The sequence below is a fragment of the Papilio xuthus genome, unplaced genomic scaffold, assembly GCF_000836235.2.
Source record: "Papilio xuthus unplaced genomic scaffold, Pxut_1.1 DF824888.1, whole genome shotgun sequence".
Classification (NCBI taxonomy): domain Eukaryota; kingdom Metazoa; phylum Arthropoda; class Insecta; order Lepidoptera; family Papilionidae; genus Papilio; species Papilio xuthus.
Genome location: NW_013533761.1, coordinates 1,231,650 through 1,251,334, shown reverse-complemented (window position 1 = coordinate 1,251,334; position 19,685 = coordinate 1,231,650). Strand labels below are relative to the sequence as shown.

General features: G+C 31.3%; 1 protein-coding gene across 1 annotated transcript; it reads right to left on the bottom strand.

Moving 5' to 3' along the window:
- Positions 1-14,227: 14,227 nt before the first annotated feature.
- Positions 14,228-19,227, bottom strand: Hs3st-A (Heparan sulfate 3-O sulfotransferase-A). Its single transcript, XM_013325014.1, has 7 exons — positions 19,092-19,227; positions 17,521-17,689; positions 16,215-16,361; positions 15,656-15,871; positions 15,134-15,363; positions 14,648-14,805; positions 14,228-14,433 (listed from the first exon to the last, which is right to left on the bottom strand). The coding sequence occupies exons 1-7, from the start codon at positions 19,187-19,189 to the stop codon at positions 14,228-14,230; spliced, it is 1,224 nt and encodes a 407-aa protein (XP_013180468.1). The 5' UTR covers positions 19,190-19,227.
- Positions 19,228-19,685: the final 458 nt, after the last annotated feature.

Genomic DNA, 19,685 nt, shown 5'->3' with positions numbered 1-19,685 from the left:
ACGAATTACAAACGTTACTCGTTTTTTCTCAACCGAGAATTGATTCGACGAACCTAATCCAATAAGTTAGGTAATCACACTAGGTCATATAACCGTTAAATATGTAAGTATTGAAAATATCATTAGCCACTTCGTGCCTAAAGATATTTTTCGAGGAACGAAAGAAACTCATGCCATGATGACCTTTCCGATAAAAACATATAATATCAATAGGAGGGTGGCTTATGAGGTAGAAATATGTTATCACGCTATAAATATTCATTTCGAGATAACGTTACGTTTAATGAATGAATGATTTTTTGCTGGAAACCCACATTTGACCTTTTAGACGGCAATAAACAGTTCCAAACATACATATTAACCGACCGGTTGATACAGTTGAGCAACATTTATAAGCTTTTTTTTACTTTATTTAATCTTCTGTTATGTCCTCTATAATGGATATTTTATTCTCAAATGTAAACTCCGTTCCTTTAAATTATACTGTCTAATTGATTTGCAAATACAAAAAAAATGTCTACGAGTACGTCTCAGATTTTTACCACTAAATTATAAAAAAAAACTATAAGGAAAATAGAAGTACTTAACCTTAAATCATTAGTAAATAAGTATATCAAACGTATCTAACTTAGTTTGTAAAAGTAGTTTAATTAACTTTGATTCTGATAAATAGTGGGATGAAGTTATTCACGTATAATGAAGCTCTAGTTGAGGTTCATTACATTGTCAATACAACTGTGGCCTTACAAAGCTGACAGGGCATCGGAAGTGTGAGCTAAGTGCGAAGTGAGATGCAAATGGGAGAACTAGACAGTTGCACAATTCGATAGATGAAAATGAAGCGTTCAGTAATTAAGATGGTGTAAGCAAATTTCAGCGCTGTCAGAAAAATCAAATAAAGCAAACACGAAATTCTGAAACATTGCTCTTAAAAATCAAAAGGCGCTTTTATGAACTTTAAAAATCCTTGGTTTTGATAGTTTATACTTCTACTACTACTATTCTACTCAAGGTTTTATGTTCTGCTACAGATATAAACATGTCTACACATTATGTATTTAATCATGTATCGCAATATGCGTTCTACTGAAATTTTAATTTAATTTATCAATTATAAAATTAATCATAATTTTATTTAACGTGTGTGAAAACATTAATTAACCACAGTTTGTTGCAGACATATTTTCATTACAAAAAGTGACAATAGAAATAGGTCACGCCTCAAAACCTGTTTCGGCTCAATGCAGTGTATTATTAACCGCTTGCAAAATACAACATTGATTTAATGATTTAACCTATGTAAACATATATCTTATCGCACACATACATATAAAGCTTACTAACATTATGCATGCGAATGTTTAGATAACATGGATGGCTGGATGGTTGTTTGAAGTTATCTCCGGAAAGGCCGCATGGATCTCGCTGAATTTGGCATGGATGTGCTAATCGCGGGCGACAGCTAGTCTTTATATAAAAAGAAAATGGTATTTTTATTAATAAAACAAAAAAAAACATAAACTTTTTGGTACGAAGCTGTGATCAATTAACGCAGAATCGTACTTATAATTATATAGGCTCTTAATTATATAATTATAAGTACGATTCTGATTCTGATTTAAAACCAGATAAGTGAAATGTACCAGAATTCCTCCCTTTATATGCATAGATAGGTAAGCAAAGCCTTTCACTTTACTTTATTCCTATTATAAGGTATAAAACTCTTTTATGTGACCAATTCTAATTCGATAAAAAACATCGAATATCCAAACGATATGTGAAAAAATTCAAACATTTTTCGACGAGATTCGTTAACTCGAGTACGTATTTGAAAACGAATGGAAGTAAAAAATTTATTTTTATCATAAACATCTTGCTCGAGTGAGTTTTCACAATTTATAACATTGAACATTTACCCTAATAATGTCTTAACATAAAGTAAATATATTTTTTAAAGTTTATGTAGTAAATACATTTAATAGTGCTTGCTCATTTTTGAGAACTTATCCAATATTTTATTCAAAGCAAAAGAAACGAATATTCACAAAGTTTTGAAGTTCAGGTTTAAAAAGAATTATTAATTTAAAAGAAAATAGTTGAAGTTAGTTAGAAATCTTTATTAAAAAGAAAGATATTTCTAGAATACCAAGTATGAAAAGTATTTTAATAATAAATAACTGGCACTAAATTAAAAAGAAAAACTTTAGGTCGTACGATCCAGCGACATTGTTAAATTCTGAATTTGCACAATTAATAAGGCAAGGAGAGAATTTTCATAGTTTTGTACTGGACGCCAGTTAATGTTGGTTAGGAGAGAATTTTTACTGCCGCAATTCGGTAGAAACTTCTGTGAAAATATGTCGCCGCGATGTTTTAGTTCTTTTAATTGCACGTGAAATTTATAAAACATTTTAAAACAAAACCACAGGTAAACTAACCACATCTAGCGGAGTATATAAATGTAGTCTTAATATATAAGAGCACGATGACTATAAAAAAAATCTTTTCTTTTAAAGTGAGTATTTTAGTAATTTTTTTTTGCTATTTAAAAAGAAGTATATTAGATCCATTAGCGCATAATGAGCTCGTTCTACTGAAAGGTATGCTTAGCCTAAATTTTAAATTATATTCCAAAGTATCCGTACATTTATAACATCAAGACAAAAAGGAAAATAATTGCCTTCAAACTAGATTAGTAGTGAAGATACTTGGTTTCCTTTATCCTTTCATTTTCTCCATTCTCTGGAATATAAGAAATTGGGTTGTACCGGCATTTTAAATAACTATTGCTTATACTTTGTACTAAAAACAAGAGTGAATCACAAATTCATGATACTGCAGAGTTTGTTTTTTTGTTCGTATTGCGATTACATCGAATACATTCGCTCTCAGGTAATGTAAAGTAATACAATAAGAATGTTATCAAGTTTTAAAGCCCTATTGGTTTTTATGATGCTGCATAAAAGTATCCATTGGATCAATAAAAAGGGGTGCGCGGCGCAATCGACTGCGGTTTCGTTGTTTAAAATCAGACAGGATAATGCTACTGCAAATACAAGGATAGAACTCTATATATAACTTGTTTTAAACATAATTAATTATAATACAATACGCCTTCATTACAAAGTCTAGTGTAAGAATGAATAGTGAGGGGACACAAATGTCGACACCCCAGTAAGGCTAGTGTTAAGTCTATACACTGGCTCATTTGCGGTTGTTCTTGCTATCATTTGTTACAACCGTCAACCATAGACAAACTGGACATTACAACTTGCAAATTGCAAAATATTTGTGGTAAAATCCTTTTTTTTAACAGCTAAGATTAGATGAACCTTATTTTTCAATATCACTTAAATGTATCTTACAATTTCGTAATAGCTGCCATGTACGGAATTTTACTTTACTTAATTTTGGCATTGCATCGAAACGAAGTAGCAACGATGATTGGCTTAAAGATATAAATATTCAGGCTGGCAAAAAGCCATTCATTCATTAGCCGTACAATTGACCTAAAATGAATATTTACAGCGTGTTAACGTATTTCAACCTCGTAAGCCACCCTCGCACGTGTTTTTATCGTCACGTCATCATTACGTGAATTAAAAAAAACGTATGGTAATAACATACTATACCCAAAATTACAATTGTAAAGCGATATTTTTATATTACTAGTAGCGACTTAACAGTTGACTTAAGGTGACAACAACTAAAAACAAAGCCCCTTGTCATCTTCATTCTGTCCTAAAAATTACTCAATGTCTAATTAGACGGCAAAAAGTCCTTGTTCCATGTTACTTATATTTTTTACTTTGATGTTCATTATTTGGTATCGGGTCGGGAATTTTAGGCCAAGTGCTCAGAAAATATTTGAAAAGATTAATCTTATTTCTATAGAATTGATAAAGCGAAAAACAGATGCCTCTCGTAACCGACAATATTTTCGTAAACTTATTGAATTTGATGAAAGAATTGTTTACATCTAGATGTATTTGATAATTTTTTAGATAAATTTTGTTTTACTTTCATTTAAGTATTTATTTTCTTAATAACTTTTATATTTTTTAAATTAACTTTTAATTTACAGACAGATGGAACTAGTGGCCAATATCTGTTCTTTGTGATTGTGGCAAATTATTATTTTACGATGAGTAAGTTATCCATTGATGTGTATTTAATTGAGGGTCAAAGGGACCAGTGGAGCTTAATTTTTTTATATAAATTAATTACTAGTTCTTTAAAGCGTTCAGGAAAGAAGAAAATACGTCTCTAGCGTCCGACTCTAAAATGAAGATAAAGTTATTTAGCGGAATTACCTCGCGTAACGGTAGCTACGAGTAGGAAGAATTGATACCCGCAGTGGTAATGCTAAATGTATGCCCTTGATTGTTTCGATACATTTCTAGATTGTATTGATAAGAGAGCCAAAGCCAAACCAGCTTTTAACCTAGATGACATAAACAAGGTCAAATGATGTGGTGAAGATTTTAGTAAGGTTTTTTTTTAAAAAAAAACTGAAAGAAACTGTTAATAAAAGGTATAAAATATCATTTTATTTTAATACTGTCTATAAACATATGTTACTGGCATAAAATTTTAAAAAGCATATCTTTGTTTAAATAAGGATGCATAAAATTTAGAACGAAAAATTTAAGACAAGTTCTAGGTGTTTGGAAAATTGTCGCAATAAATCATTCGTAGTTCTATTGCTACGGATTCCGGAAGAAATTGCAAAAGTCGCTGATAAAATCTCAACTCACCCGCATGTATAAAGGTCATACGGCTAAAGTTTAGGGAATTGGGTTGGCCCCGTTTTACATTTAACCCCAGCATAAGGAGATTTTTTTTCTTTAGTTATTAACAGGTGACCTAACTTTTAATTCAAAAGCCTAAATGTTTCGTGGTCGGTCAAGGTCACATTTTTAAATATAAATAAATACCTTAATAATCGTTTAAGATATTGGATTTTTATGCATTTGACACTGTTTTTTTCTTGCAAGATAAATCTTCACTTGTTACTTCTAGATCGAAATTCTTGTTTAAAGGAAATAATTTACTTTTAAAACGGCCTTGAAATATTTCTGTTACTCTTTCGAAGAATAAAATGAATTGTTATTCAATTTAGAACATTCATGTAGGTTTCTTATGTCTATATTTTAAATCAGAATTTTGCTATGTTAGTCGCGTGACTACAACTTAACTAGTTTTACATCTTCTAGTTAATGTTTTGGAAAATAGCTCATCGTCAGCGCAAAACGTATCCGAGCATGTAATTATTTTGGAGCGTAGAGTTCATCAACTTATAAATACAAAATTCATTAGAAAAAAGCTTTAAGCGTTATCCATGAAAATAATCGTCATACAAACTCAATAGTGTTTCCTAATACTTATAAATATTTATAACTCTGATAATTCCGTCCCAATATACAAATTATTTATTCGTAATGTTCACAAAGTCAATATTAACTAGTATATAATATATAATAATTGCGTTATATATAAATTTAAAATGAGATTATGTCGCTAATGTCACCAATGGGATACCAGATTAGAGCCACTATAGTATTAAACTAACCTAATGATTATTTTAGTTCTCTGTTGTATTATACTTTTCAGAAAAAATCCAATTCTTTAAATTTAATTTATTGATCTCAATTGATAATTTTACGTGTATATTACGTATGCGTTATTTCATAGTAACAAAACAAATAACAAACTGTCACGGGCGACTCCGTCAGCGATTCCCCTTTCCCTTCGTGTTTTACAGATTATCTATATATGTAAAATTTCAGCGATATCCATGCATCCGTTCTCGAGATCCCTTGAAACATCCATCAATCCACAGGTTCGTATTTAAATATTAGTAATTAGTAGACTTTACAAACATACTTATTGTTTTAGTCCGAGGTTTTTGTTACTATAGTAATCATATGCGAACTTCGTGTAAAACTACAAAACACATGCATATTAATTTATTTGCTACAGATTTGCACGTAAGCCTGATGGTTAGTAGGTACTGGGTAAGGTAATCACGAAATGGGGTTATTCGAGGGCGTGCCTTAAGTTTCGATATAGCGAGGGTTCGATAACACGTGCCTGTAACTTAGCACTTGCTTGTTGTAGCTTAGCAACACAACTTGTAACGTGACCACTAACCGTGACTTTCTGAGACCAAAATCATTGCTTAAAACATATCATCATTCCTATCATTATATGACAAAGCAGAGATATGTTTTAAATGGAGATTTTGGTCTCCGAGACCCACGGTAATAGAAGCTAATGTATGTACTCGTATCATTTGTAACATAGTGCTATCCTATGTCGTTGTCTTTGAAACATAGGTTTTGACAGAAGTTAAGAGTTTAACGCTAAATTATTCTTGCTTTTTGCAGAGGAAGAGCATGACAAATAGGATGGCATATTGAGTCTATCCTGTTAAATTCTACAAAACTTTTTATCTGAATTAGCTTTGCTTCTTTTTAAATAAAGATATTCATTATATTTTAAAGAAATAAACATATTCAATTATTCACTCTTTTCCCTTTTGAAAGTGGCTAAAGAAAATTACATACACTAATTAACAGCGCCGCGGTTTCTTTGTTCCAAACGTAACTTCGGCTTGGTACTTTTAGCCGTTTAAAAGCGTTATACAACTCAAAGTGCATTGTTAATAGGGTTCGTGAAGCCAATTAGCTGAAACAAAAACTAAGTAGGCAGCTAAACGTAATTTTGTTTTAGATTCAATTTCCTACTACTATAGTGTGCATGCTTTTTTAAATCCGGGCATTAAAGGAACCTAATAACTTTGTCACTATAGCTATTGTATCTACGAAATCTCAAGCGAAAAAATATCCCAAAGGTGAAAAATGCACCACTGAAATAATTTTGTAAAATACTTACCAAAATATTACAGAATACTAGCTGTTGCCTGTGACACCGTCCGTGCAGAATTTAAAAAAAATCATTAATTGAGATAAAAACTACTCTATCTCCCAAGTTGAACCAAATTACGGATAATTACAAAATTTGATAAGAATTGTTTCAGTAGTTTCATCATGACACGAATTTTCATATATATATAAGATAACAACAACTAACTCTATATAACAATTCTTTGATACAGTTTAGAATTAGATATTATTCCGACGCAATTACGTTAAGAGTTAGTCAAGTTTGCGCTTTAAATTAATATTATTAATTATAAATAGTCACAATAATAATTGTAATGGTGATAGTGTGTGCAGGTGTATAATCATTCCGGGCTTCAGTGTAAATTCCTCTGAGATGCTTATCACACATTTACAACGGTTGCACATCGTGAGCACATCCAATTATAGTCCCACCTGAAGTACTTTGTACATTTACGAGTTTATGTATTGCAAATTGAAAAACTCTTTGCCTTGTTTTGTAATTTCCTGTATAGTTATGTTGACAATATCATTTTATTGCTTACTAATTATCGTTGCTTCGTTCTCTATTTATTGTGATCCATCCTTGTTCTAATATTCATCAAGATCCGTTTAACCATTGTGGAGTAGCATTGTAACAAGCATCCATCCATCTCAAGTTTTATATTTATAATATTAAATGATACTCATTTGATGAAATATTTAGTTGTTACCCGCGGTTCCGTTCGTGCGGAATAAAAAATAACTTAGTAAATAGCCTATGTGTTCTTTCAGACTATGCCATATTTCAGCGACATCCATGCAGCCGTTCTGTAGATACCTTCTAACAGATATTTATCCATTTGAAGTTTCGCATTTATATAATAAGTTAGATAACTTAGTTTATAGCATTATTAATCAATTAATTTACGTGTTATTTAGAGGCACATGTTTTCCACAATGAACTTATTTGAATGGAGGTTAATCAGTGACCCCATTTGTCAGGCCGTCGGGCATTAAAAATGCAGGGAAACATAGCCACGTGCCTTCTATTTGTTACCTTTAACACATTTAAAGAAGAGAGTAAATATACGTTGTTTAACGTCGATTAACAAATGACTCGATAGATAGTATAACATGAAATTATAACTATTGTTAGGAAGAACACTAGCCTTATTAAAGTGTCAACGTTTATGTCCCCTCAGTAATCAATCTGACACTTGACTTATTAACGAAAGCACGTCATTCACGCCAAATGATTTCAACTAATAATGTCTAAAACTATCATCGTTTTAATATACAAACTGAGTAAAATATTGCGGAAACGGAGTGCCCTCTAGCGACGTATAATTCATTTTATTCATCTACGTTGTAGGCTCGCACGTGTTTTCCTTATATGACTTTTATTTGTGTCAGAAAACATTTGCGACACAATAGAAAAGTAACAATGTACAAAAGCTTCCTGCTAAAAAACCTTCAGTGCTATAAAAATGGTGAGGACGAGGATAAAAGTAATTTAATTCGAATATACTTATAGTAAACGTGTGTGGACCCACGTCATATTTAAGAGCAAAAACTATAATATCATATGCAAAAGATATGCTTGTATTGCTATTGATATGCGATTTTCAACAACTTTTAGATAAAAATAAAAATATAGTAATAAAACTATATAGAGTCAATAACACGAATAAAATACAGTCTACATCGTACTTTGCCATGGGTTTTCACTTCTGAAACAACTGAACAAACGTGTATTTTTATCTCTATCATTTTCATAGAAAGTAACAGAGAAGACGATATGTTTACGTGTTTTATCAATAGCAATCCAAAATTATTATTATCGTAGTATTAAATATAAAATCATCCATAGACTATTATAACAACAATCCCTTGTTTTTATGAGAATGAAAAGCGTACGTGCGTGAACCCGACCGACCTCGGGGGAGTGTTTTGAATAATGTAACATTTCCGCGGTCTACTGAGTGTCGCTATAGGATGCTTAAATTTGATAAAGTACCCACCCTACATCCTCCTACTTTATACAATGTGATAATTTTTATTGTAAACATGAATATGTAACCTATTTAACGCAAGCTTTCGTAGCACATGATATTATATCGTAAAAGATAGAATACTACTCAGTGGTAATACAACCTTTGGTGTAAACTTTTTTCTTAAGAGATGTCTATGGAAACTGTCATTTGACTATTTCAACGATATCATATAGCTGCTTGCTCATTTGTCAAATAAATAAGTAGTTTATTCATAAAATTAGCGCATTGAAAACTCGCCAGCTTTGTTATATTAGTGTAGATGGCAGTGTCTTTTATGATTTACAGTTTCAACAAAATATTGTATAAGTTGGCCGTCGTCCGAGACACAAAGTCTGCCAGGAACAGATGCTATTAAAATTGGTTACGGAAATAACAGCTAAACTTATGTTTTCGTTTCAAGTGTTCTTTGTCTTATTTAACGACTTTTAAAATCTTAATTATTAAGTACTTAAGTATTAAGTACAAAGAAAAAAATAATTGGTTTGAACACTTTCTGCAAATTTAATCAAGGATTTTTTACTGCAAGTTATTTTAGTTTAATTACCTATATTATTCATTCAATTTTCGACAGTATGTTGTATTCTTAATCAATAAAATTGTCGTAAATACTTCAATTATTTCTTTGTTAAAAAAATGTAAATATACACAAAAATTAATCTATTAGTAGATAGTCAATTGACATGATAGCGGTTTACTGTAAAATTGAAAGGGTTCCGTGTAGTGCGGGCTCATCGCTTGCAGTGAAATGATTCGTAGCAGGGCACCGATAACGAGCGCGACTGTACCACCCTTGTTAACGTTACATGAATTGCAATTAGTAAAGTCTGTAGTACACAGCTGCAAAGCGAACGTAAAGCGAAGTTTTGCTGATACCCTAATATTTTAATGCATGGTTAAAGAGGCTTTACACTCCACTATGGTTCCGGTGTCGTGACTGTTTGCCACATACTTTAGCGCTGTCGATTACTGTAGATTCTAAACTGTTGCAGTAGAAAAAAATTGTTATGATATCGAATAAACAAAACACTTACACTGTTGTCTAAGGATATTTTAGCGACTAGAATACGTAAATAAAATTTGGATAGAAACGATTATATCCATTTAGAAATACAGACTACAAAAAAAATTTAATTGTGTCAAGCGAATTTTCAATATTAAAATGTATCACTTTACGAGCCATGACAGCTAATAAAAATATCCATTAACGTTGGGTGAGGTTATTGTAAAAGGTCGTCTTGTAAAAATCTCTTAAAGATACAACCTAAAATAACAGGAAGACTCCGGAACATAAGCTTCTTAATGTTTTTTTAAACGACATTTTTATAACATTTAAGGTCGTTTTCTGAAGCTACTTACCTTATTAGGATTACTGTAAGTGGGTCAAGAAGATGTCATCTGTAGATCTTGGTTTGATGTTAAGATCAAATACATACAGAGAAAGATTTCCTCTTGAAAACGTTTATCCTGATTTCATATTGTGCAGTTAGAGAAATAAATTTGCTACCCACTTAGGATCGAATATAATGCAGCATAGCGTCATCATTACATCTGTAACTTAGTATGTACATATGTATATGATAAGTTTGCACTGTTAAAATTTTTATTGAAATGGGTAAGGGTTCAAATTTTCTCTACTGCACATCGTATTGGTATATAATAAAATCTTAATTTACTTTGTACTCATAGACATTATTAGTTCGAATCACTTAGCGCGATCGAAGTGCTATCATTACAAAGTCCAGTGTCAGAGTGAATAGTGAGGGGACACAAACGTCGACAGTAAGGCCAGTGTTGGGTCAATACACTGCCAAATTTTCGGATTTTCTTCCTAATAGTACTATACTAATAAGAATTATTTTTAAGTACTTAAAATTTTCTATTGCCTTCATTGAAAATTTAGTTAATATTAATAATTCTCTGGTAAGTTCATATTAAATAAAATTACTAAAAAAACAAGAATACATACTTCAATTTTATTACTTCGTTGTTCAAATTATAACTTCAAGCTGGGGCTCAAACTTCTTAAACATTTAAAAATTCTCCTTTTGTGTTATACATTTCAAATCACTTGACATTTTGCATAATTTAGTTATTCCTTTTCACTTGGTCGTTACATTAATAATGAAGTCATGGTAAATGGCGTGGAGTTCGTTGTGAGCCTATTTCACTTTCTATTATCCGCATTTAGGGAAGACAAGATTTTTCTTTTTTTGTTATATTATTTTAAAGCAAAGAAAATGATGACTCATAATTAACAAACTTTATTTGAAAAAAATACTAGGTGTCGGCCGCGACTCCGTCCGCGTTGACATATAAAAAAACTTAAAATATAGATAAGTTAAATAAAAAGCAGCTCTTCGAGGCATAAATTCGAAAAAAAAAGAATAAATAGTATCTTATATCCGTCTCCTGGCTCTAAGCTACCTCCTCACCAATTTTTAACCATATCTGTATAGCCGTTTTTGAGTTATAAATAGTGTAATTAACACGACTTTCTTTTATATATAGTTATGTTAAAAAATATCTAATGGTTTGAACTAAGACACTTCTTTTTTTTGCTCGACGTTTTTTTTTTTAATTCGCAATCCAATATTTGCGTGTTAAAATTGTTACTGCAAAGACTATAATTACTAAAATAAAACACTGCTTTAAATAGTTTAAATGTTTATTGAAGACGTACAATTTACACAAGTAAAGAAAGTTTAAGAAGATATTTACAGATATGTTTATATCAAATAGGCATACGTAAAACTTTAAAATTATTAATTAAACTTTATAAAGGTAAGGGAGAATATACACGGACAACTTCAAGCAGAGTATCAGTACGACACGACAAGTTCGCTATTCACAGCCGCAGCTCACAGTTGCTGCTTAAGATAACGTCTGTTTAATATAGTCGGTGTATATCAACCCTTAATTAACAAATATTAAAATGATTGTAATAACAATGCAAAAGTATTATATAGAGATCAAGAAACTATAACACCACAAGACTTGTCGATTATAGTACATTAACTAATTTTTTTTAAAATTATAACTTTAAATAACTCTTTTGATACAAAATTATTGCCCTAATACGAAATTTAACTAAGTTTAATGAAAGTGCACAACATTTAACAGTGATTAAAATTATCTATTAACTAGTGAATTAGCACTAAACAAAATAATCTTAATATTAAAAAGATTGACTTAATAAATGTAAACATCTAATTTAATCTACTAAAAACTTAACATTTAATTTATAATAATTAATTGATAAATTTGATATGCTTGATATTCTTCTGTTTACAACTTGCTGAAGTATTGACAAATAATTTAAAAAGTAATTTACTGGATCTAATACAATTTTATCCAAACATCAACTCGGAATAACGTACGAGACGCTACGCAGGACATAATCATCGGAGACGACGTAAAGTGATGCGTACAGAGCCCGTCCGTGTATTTTCACCCTTAGTTATGATAAATATTTAGTACTATATAAATATAGATAGTTATTTTTGAGTACCTTAAATCCATTTTTCGTTTTGTTTTCATGCGATTCCATGAATACACGTCTGTTCTAGGATACTCTCCTTTTGACTAAACTCCATGCGCTGATACGATTTAAATAAAATTAATTTTCATCCAATTAGTCGACTTTTTTTAATATTAACTTTTATTATGTTGTGACATATCATCACACCAGCTCACTATACGTCTCCACCGAGGTGCTCGGAGCCTCCCCTAAGTTTGGGGTGACGTATCACATATACTTCAGCATAATTCTAAACATCTTTCCAAATAAATTGGATTTTAACTTTATATAGGTACAATTCATCACACAATTTGATAATCACAATTATAATATCTTATATGTTGTGTGCACGTGCTTATTATATGATTTTTTTTAATAATTTCGAAATACAAAAAACATGTAAATATTCGTTGATTCTGAATTGGATTTGGAAGCTATTAATTTGGGAAAAAAAAATACGAAGATACCAAAATGCCTCCGTGGTGATTTACTTCTGAGCGCTTCGTTTCGATCGTCTACCGTATTACCTATGGACATTTTATGCTAAATAGGTATTACTTAGACTTATTCACCTAGCTCTTCAGTCTTGGACGTTACACTTAAATAGAATATTTCTAAAACCCGCGTCGAATATCATTTAAAAAATGTGTTATATAACGTTAGTTTACACTGCGTAAAAACTTGTACCAAAAAAATATTTCCATCCTTTTCATTCTGTTGAAAAACAGAGCTAGATGTGTAGATTGATATAATATTTTCTACTTGTTTTTGAGCAGTGGAAACTAACGTTTATAATAAACTTAGTGACTTTTTAATTTTTGTTATTTGATTTTACTGTTTGAATCACAACATTCACACAAATGTAAGTAAAGAAGATATTTCAAAGAATTATAAAACACTCAGAAAAAAATTGTTTTTTCGAACTCTACAATTGCTTATACATTTGGTCTAATGAAGATAGTTTAACAAAGTAATAACTTACATTTAAATATCGATCAAGTATTGAATTTTGGACATAATGAAACGTTTTCTAAGATAGAGAAAAGTCACATTTAATAACACAGAGACAAACACACAACACGATTTACAACATCTATAGTAGAAAGCGAAAATATACGCCGCTTAATTCATTTTAATATTATTTTAAAATTACTATATTATCTTATATTAATAAAAATTAATCGTTTCTAATAATGAAATGATCACACACAGGTACATTCATACTCTGTATATCTAACCAACATTGTATAAGATTGCACACTTAATAATAATGTATAAAAATATATTGCTCAGGGTTCCAGTGGGTCGGTTTATCAAATCAGTACTTTACTGTAAATGCTTGTAGATTATTTCTATTATAAGGCTGCATATATAACAAATAATACTACTAAGGTAAATCCAACTCTCGCTTTCCGTTCTTAAAACACTTGATCCCTTTCTTACACGCTGCCGAAAATAAATAATTTAAAAATGCTAACAACTAAACATCTATCTTTATTATTTATTAATAAAAAAAAATAAAAAAAAAATCTTACTTAATAACACAACTACAAATAAGCGGTAGTAAATATCTATTTCTTAAATACATAATTAAGTAGATATATTTAAATTCATTTTCACTATAAATAAATAATCCAAGTGCTTAATCTATTCGTAAATGTATGTATAATCATTTAAAAATCTTAAACTAATGATATGTTTTGATATGTACTCGTATATAACATTGATATGTATTTTGATCACATAGTTATAATTTACATTACAGTATTTTAATCTTCAGGCCATCCGAGATCTTCACCGACAAGATCATAAAACCTTTGATTGTGCTGGACGAAAAACTTACGAAGTTTTGTGACAACCGCTGGGTCAACTCTCGGATGCTTTCGACCTTTTGTCTCTCTAAGACATTTGTCAGTAGTGTCATTACGTAAACAGTAAAAACCTTTCGTTTCATTGAAGTAGAAATTCTTCCTACCTACAAATAAAATGCACAATAATGAAAAAATAACTTAATATTGCTCTATGAAAAGCAGTTAGGTTTAAAGTAATTATCCAAATTCTTATATTTTTCTTCACAAACCGACTTTAGAACTTTGTCAGTAATTAAATTATATATTATAGTAGTAGTACGTTTAAATTACCAATTAAAATACGGTGCAAATATTTCCTTTACCAGAGAATGAACTTACCAATTTTATGCTCAAGACCAAGAAATTTCTCGATACGACGTAACTGCGGCACTGGATCCTCGATCAGCTGATCTCCATTCACCACAAGGATTTGTTCGCGGGGAAACACCTCGAGCCATCGATGCAGATAAGCATGGTACAGTGATATAGCTATTGGCCTATAAACATATAACAATTCAGAAAAGTCAATAAAATGTTACTTATTTAACTTTGACATTGTATCTTTTTAGGAATTAATTTAAAAAGATTTTTTTTAATGTTATGTAAATATTTTTGTTTATACCGTTGCGTTGCTTCAACTGATCAAAGAATTGTATTAAAAGATTCAAACCTAATAGGCTATCTGACAACGCTGGCTTATGCCCTTTACTTCTTCTCACCAATCCCTAAAATACAATTTATTGGGTTGGTGAGAATCATCTCTTTTGAGTGAGAAATATCGCTATTGCGAATGCGAGCAGCCATAAAGTTAACATAAAACTATACCTATAAGCTACATTGATAGATCCATCCGGTGATATAGCGAGATGTTCGAATGGTTTCGCAGCATCGAGGGCTTGATGCGGCGTGTGGCCCGCGACAAGAGCATGAGCTGGCGCTGACGGCGTCGCGCGACTCCTCAGCTGCGTGTAATCAGATATAGCACGCGTCACTGGCTCCCGCACGATTAACAGCAAACGTACCGAAGAATTCATCGCACGCACTCGTTCTGGTACCTATTATCATAAAAAGATTGTTAAAAATCGTTGTAGAGATAATCTAAACCATATTAGTCTACCGAAGACTCTACATATTGCGAAAGGCATATTAGGGTTGACCTGGAGCTAGTAAGAATAGGCCTAGGTCCAGGGCCTAGGCTCTAACACAAAGCCTTTCGCTGTTAAGTATGAACATGCAAAACAAAGAACACCGCACCTGACGTACATTTCATCCAGTATCGTGAAGGTTATTTACAGATTAGTGGTAAACAAATATTAAAAAACAAAACTAATCAAACTGGCAAGTTACCTCCGGTGTAACGAAGTAACTGGGACTCTTTTCAATTGTTATTTGGCCCTTGAACGAAAGAGGCATTTTACTTCTGTACCAGTCGAGGCCAAGAGCGTAGTTTTCGTCTCTGTCAAAGAAGTGAACTTCTCCTGACGCCTTTTGTACCATTGGATGTAGGTACAACATTTCCAAAAGAGCTCTTGTACCACATTTTCGTACGCCGATTATCAAAGCCTGTCATAAAATAGAAATATTGAAGGTTGACACATAAATTTATCAAATTTATTTGTTAATTCGCAGGATAACTTGGTTCGTTCAAATAAATTGTTCAAATCATATCATAATTATATTTAAAATATTTATATTTATTAATAAGTAATAACTAATTTTAAACTTAAAAAAAACGTTAATTTTTTCTGTTTTAAAAAAAAATTAAATCATTTAGCAAAAGTCTTTTAATGTTCCAAATTCAAAATTTTAAATAGTAGAAGCTTGATCATCGAAGCTATTGGGGCTGTTGTGTTCTTTATTCAAAAGAAACGTTTGGCAAAGAATAAGTATTATGCGATATTATTACCTGTGGCAGTCTACGGACAGGCCGAGGCGGTCGCGGAAGTTTGAGTCGTTTCCTCAGTGACATGGGGTGATTTATAGTGCGCGTGTTTATTTGTTGATTTTCAAGAAGGTTGTGATTTTCATGTGCCGCTGATACCATACTCGCTGCCTACACAAGGTAAGTAAAACAAATATTAAGATTACAATGTAAAACTAATTGCTTAAATTATATTATGTTACATTCGGCCATATTTATTTGAAAATTTTGCATACGATTATAACCTAACCTATGTGGGTATTTTTAAAATTGACCGAAATTAAACCAGCATGGTTTTTCTTTTGAATCAATCACGCGTTAAAGAATTACAAACAATACAAAACGTAATTCATAACAATTACAATGTAACCTTTGAAAATCTCATAGACAAGGTTACATCGAAAATAGAATACTTTTAAGCTACTTGGAAAATTACAAGGTTGTCTCCTAGCCTTTAATAAAGGAACCTTAATAGCATGACATTTTCATTGGTAGCCTTGTAATCGATACATATTCTATCGGCCTATAATGATCGTTGTAATAATTCAAGTGTACACATAATTGATTCGTGTAGGCTTGTGTGCATAAAGTATACAAGCATTAAGTCCCCCATGTGGTATGCTTAATTGAATGTCAACGTTATTAACATTTTGTGTATCGTTGAGGCGAATCGATTAAAATACTTGATTGAACACGTATTATATTTCACGTTACATATTCCATCATCCCGATTAATACAAGAAATAACAATACAATATTATAACAATATTTAATTTATTTAATTACTTTAATATTTAAAAACCTAACCTTAAAATTAATCTTTTGAATTCAGTCTTAGGATACCAAGAAAGAAAACTAATTACTAATTAATTACTTAGTCACACCTTCATCTGAACTATAGTAAAGTCGTTCTTCTCAGTCTTTATTTATGATTGCTAACCAATTAGCTGGCCAAAGGTCACCAGGATTTTCTTAATTTGTAAGAAATCTACACCGCTGGAAAGCCTATTTAAATATTAAACGACACCGAAGGAGGCAATCAATCTTACTAATATCTTACTATTATGAATGACAATATTTAGATGGACGGATAAGTGGAAGGATAGATGGATGGATATTTATTGGAAGGTATCTCTAGAACGGCTCAACATATTTCGATGAAATTTGGTATTGATGTAGAACCTAGTCTGAAAGAACACATGGGCTATTAATTAAGTTTTATTGAATTCGACGCAGACGGTATCGCGGACGACAGCTAGTTATGATATAAATATACAAAATCGAATGTTACCTGTATACTATACAACGCACTGTCATACAAGACATGGAATGTCAGGAATAGTGATAGTAGCGTGACAGAAAGTAAGGCCGCAGCGAGCTTGGGCCGCGACACGCCCACCACCAACACGCAGTCCGCCAGTTCGCCTTCCGCAGGACGGAACGACGAGCGCGGCAACCATCTGTATAGTCGAGAACGTTTGAACGGTTGAACTCACAAAGCAATTAGGTCGAAAACGTTCGTTCTTATTCTCTAGGCGACCATTCATCGAATTTTTATCAATATTTCGCAAGGTATATGAACACCAGAGAACGCTCTTGTCATAATTTGTTACTTTACGTGGCATTCCAATGTACCTATTATATGCTATAGCTGATATATTGAAAATTAATTTTGATATTTCGGTTGTTTGTGAAACGCAAGCAATTCTCAATTGGTCTTCGCAATTGTATTTGTTTAGTTCGATTGGATTGATATTAGTGTTTGCTTTATGAAATGTAATTTCGAAATATTGTAAGCATTCGATACCGAAAGCTAATATTATTATGCCTTACAAATATGAAATTAAAGTAGTAATAATTACTAATAGTAGTAATTATTGCATTTTTTTATGAAATTCAATACATTTTTTAAATAAAATAAAAACAACATTATTCACAAATTTCGTAAAATATGCAAGATAAAATACGGAGCGGAATACACGTAAACTACAAAAACAATGTAACAAATAACAATTGTTAAAAATAATAATAAAATTAGCTCAAACTATACGAATTTGCGTATCGGAATCAGATTAGAAAGCAATCAAAGTAATAAGCAGCCGCGAAAGTAATCATATTTCACACCGTAAGGGGAAGGTATGGAAAAAATTATGTGCAAACGACAAAACTTAACCAACATACAATTATGGTTATGAAAAGAAAATTACTCTCATCAAAAACTACGTGAAAAATAAAATATATATTCACGATTCACTCCAATCTAACATTTTGTATTACTTAATTTACCTCAAATTAATTTACCATTTTACGAGATTTTTTTGAAAATATTAGCGTTTAGCTAATATTGCGTCGGTGGCTTAGGGGTTTAAGCACTTGACTTGCAATCTGCAGATCCTGAGTTTGAATCCCGCCATGTACCGATATGTTTTTTCGATTTCCGATTTACATATGTACATTTATCCGACGTTCTTACGGTGAAGGAAAACATCGTGATGAAACCAGCATATATCTGAGAAGAAATTCAAAGATATGTGCGAAGTCAACCAATCCGCACTTGGCCAGCGTGGTTGACAATGGCCTAATCACTCTTCACTTAGGCTAGGCTCCGAGCCCCTCGGTGGGGACTATAGTGATGGTGATGAAGAGTCTATTGAGAGATTTACTCAGAATCAAGTTGTTTAATATTCTATTAGTGTCAAAGTTTAATATTATATATTATTTTAATTGTGCCCCATCCTTATGCTGTGTTATTATTGTTTGAAGAGATTTCTTTCAATTACATATATAGTCCAGAATATTTATTTATTGCTTATTTACTGACCGTTTTATATAATGACAGTAAATAAAATTAAATATACTTACAATATGTCTAGCGGCAGAGATTGCGAACAGCTTTTGTACGATGCCTCAGCTCGGTGATACTTGCCCGGCAAAGACTGATTCATCTGAACACGCTCCATGAGAAATCCATTGACCGTATGTTAACGCTTTTTGATATGCCCGCTCATATACATTTTCATTTTCAATAATATATCATTTAATATAGCTGAGAGCTTTGCCTCTGATATGTTTGTGTTCATTTCATTTTTTGTAAAATTTTATATTTTATTTATGTATAATTTTGATAATAATCTGGAACAAATCTTTATTAAATTTACTTTATCATTAAAAACAATGTTTAAAATTCAAATCTTAATTCAATTAAGAGTTAATTTTAGTCTTTTTGACTTACCACGCCGGGAACTCCGCATTACTTGCACCTGAAACAAATGAAAAAGCATTACTATAGTAAATAATACAAACAGTTATTTAAATCTTGCCACGATTCATATTTCAGTATAAGATAGACTGAAAAATAGAAGTTTACGAAAGAACATTCACAAAGATAAATTTTAAGAAATTAATTTTTGCAATTATTATATTTATTCTAAAAAAAATGCAATCAGTATTTATAAT

Coding starts and splice junctions, on each gene's coding strand:
- Hs3st-A (XM_013325014.1), bottom strand. CDS start 19,189: ATGGAGCGTGTTCAGATGAATCAGTCTTTGCCGGGCAAGTATCACCGA. Junction 15,872..16,214: donor CTGTCCGTAGACTGCCACAG/GTAATAATATCG, acceptor ATTTTATGACAG/GCTTTGATAATCGGCGTACG. Junction 14,434..14,647: donor TGGTCTTGAGCATAAAATTG/GTAAGTTCATTC, acceptor TTTTATTTGTAG/GTAGGAAGAATTTCTACTTC.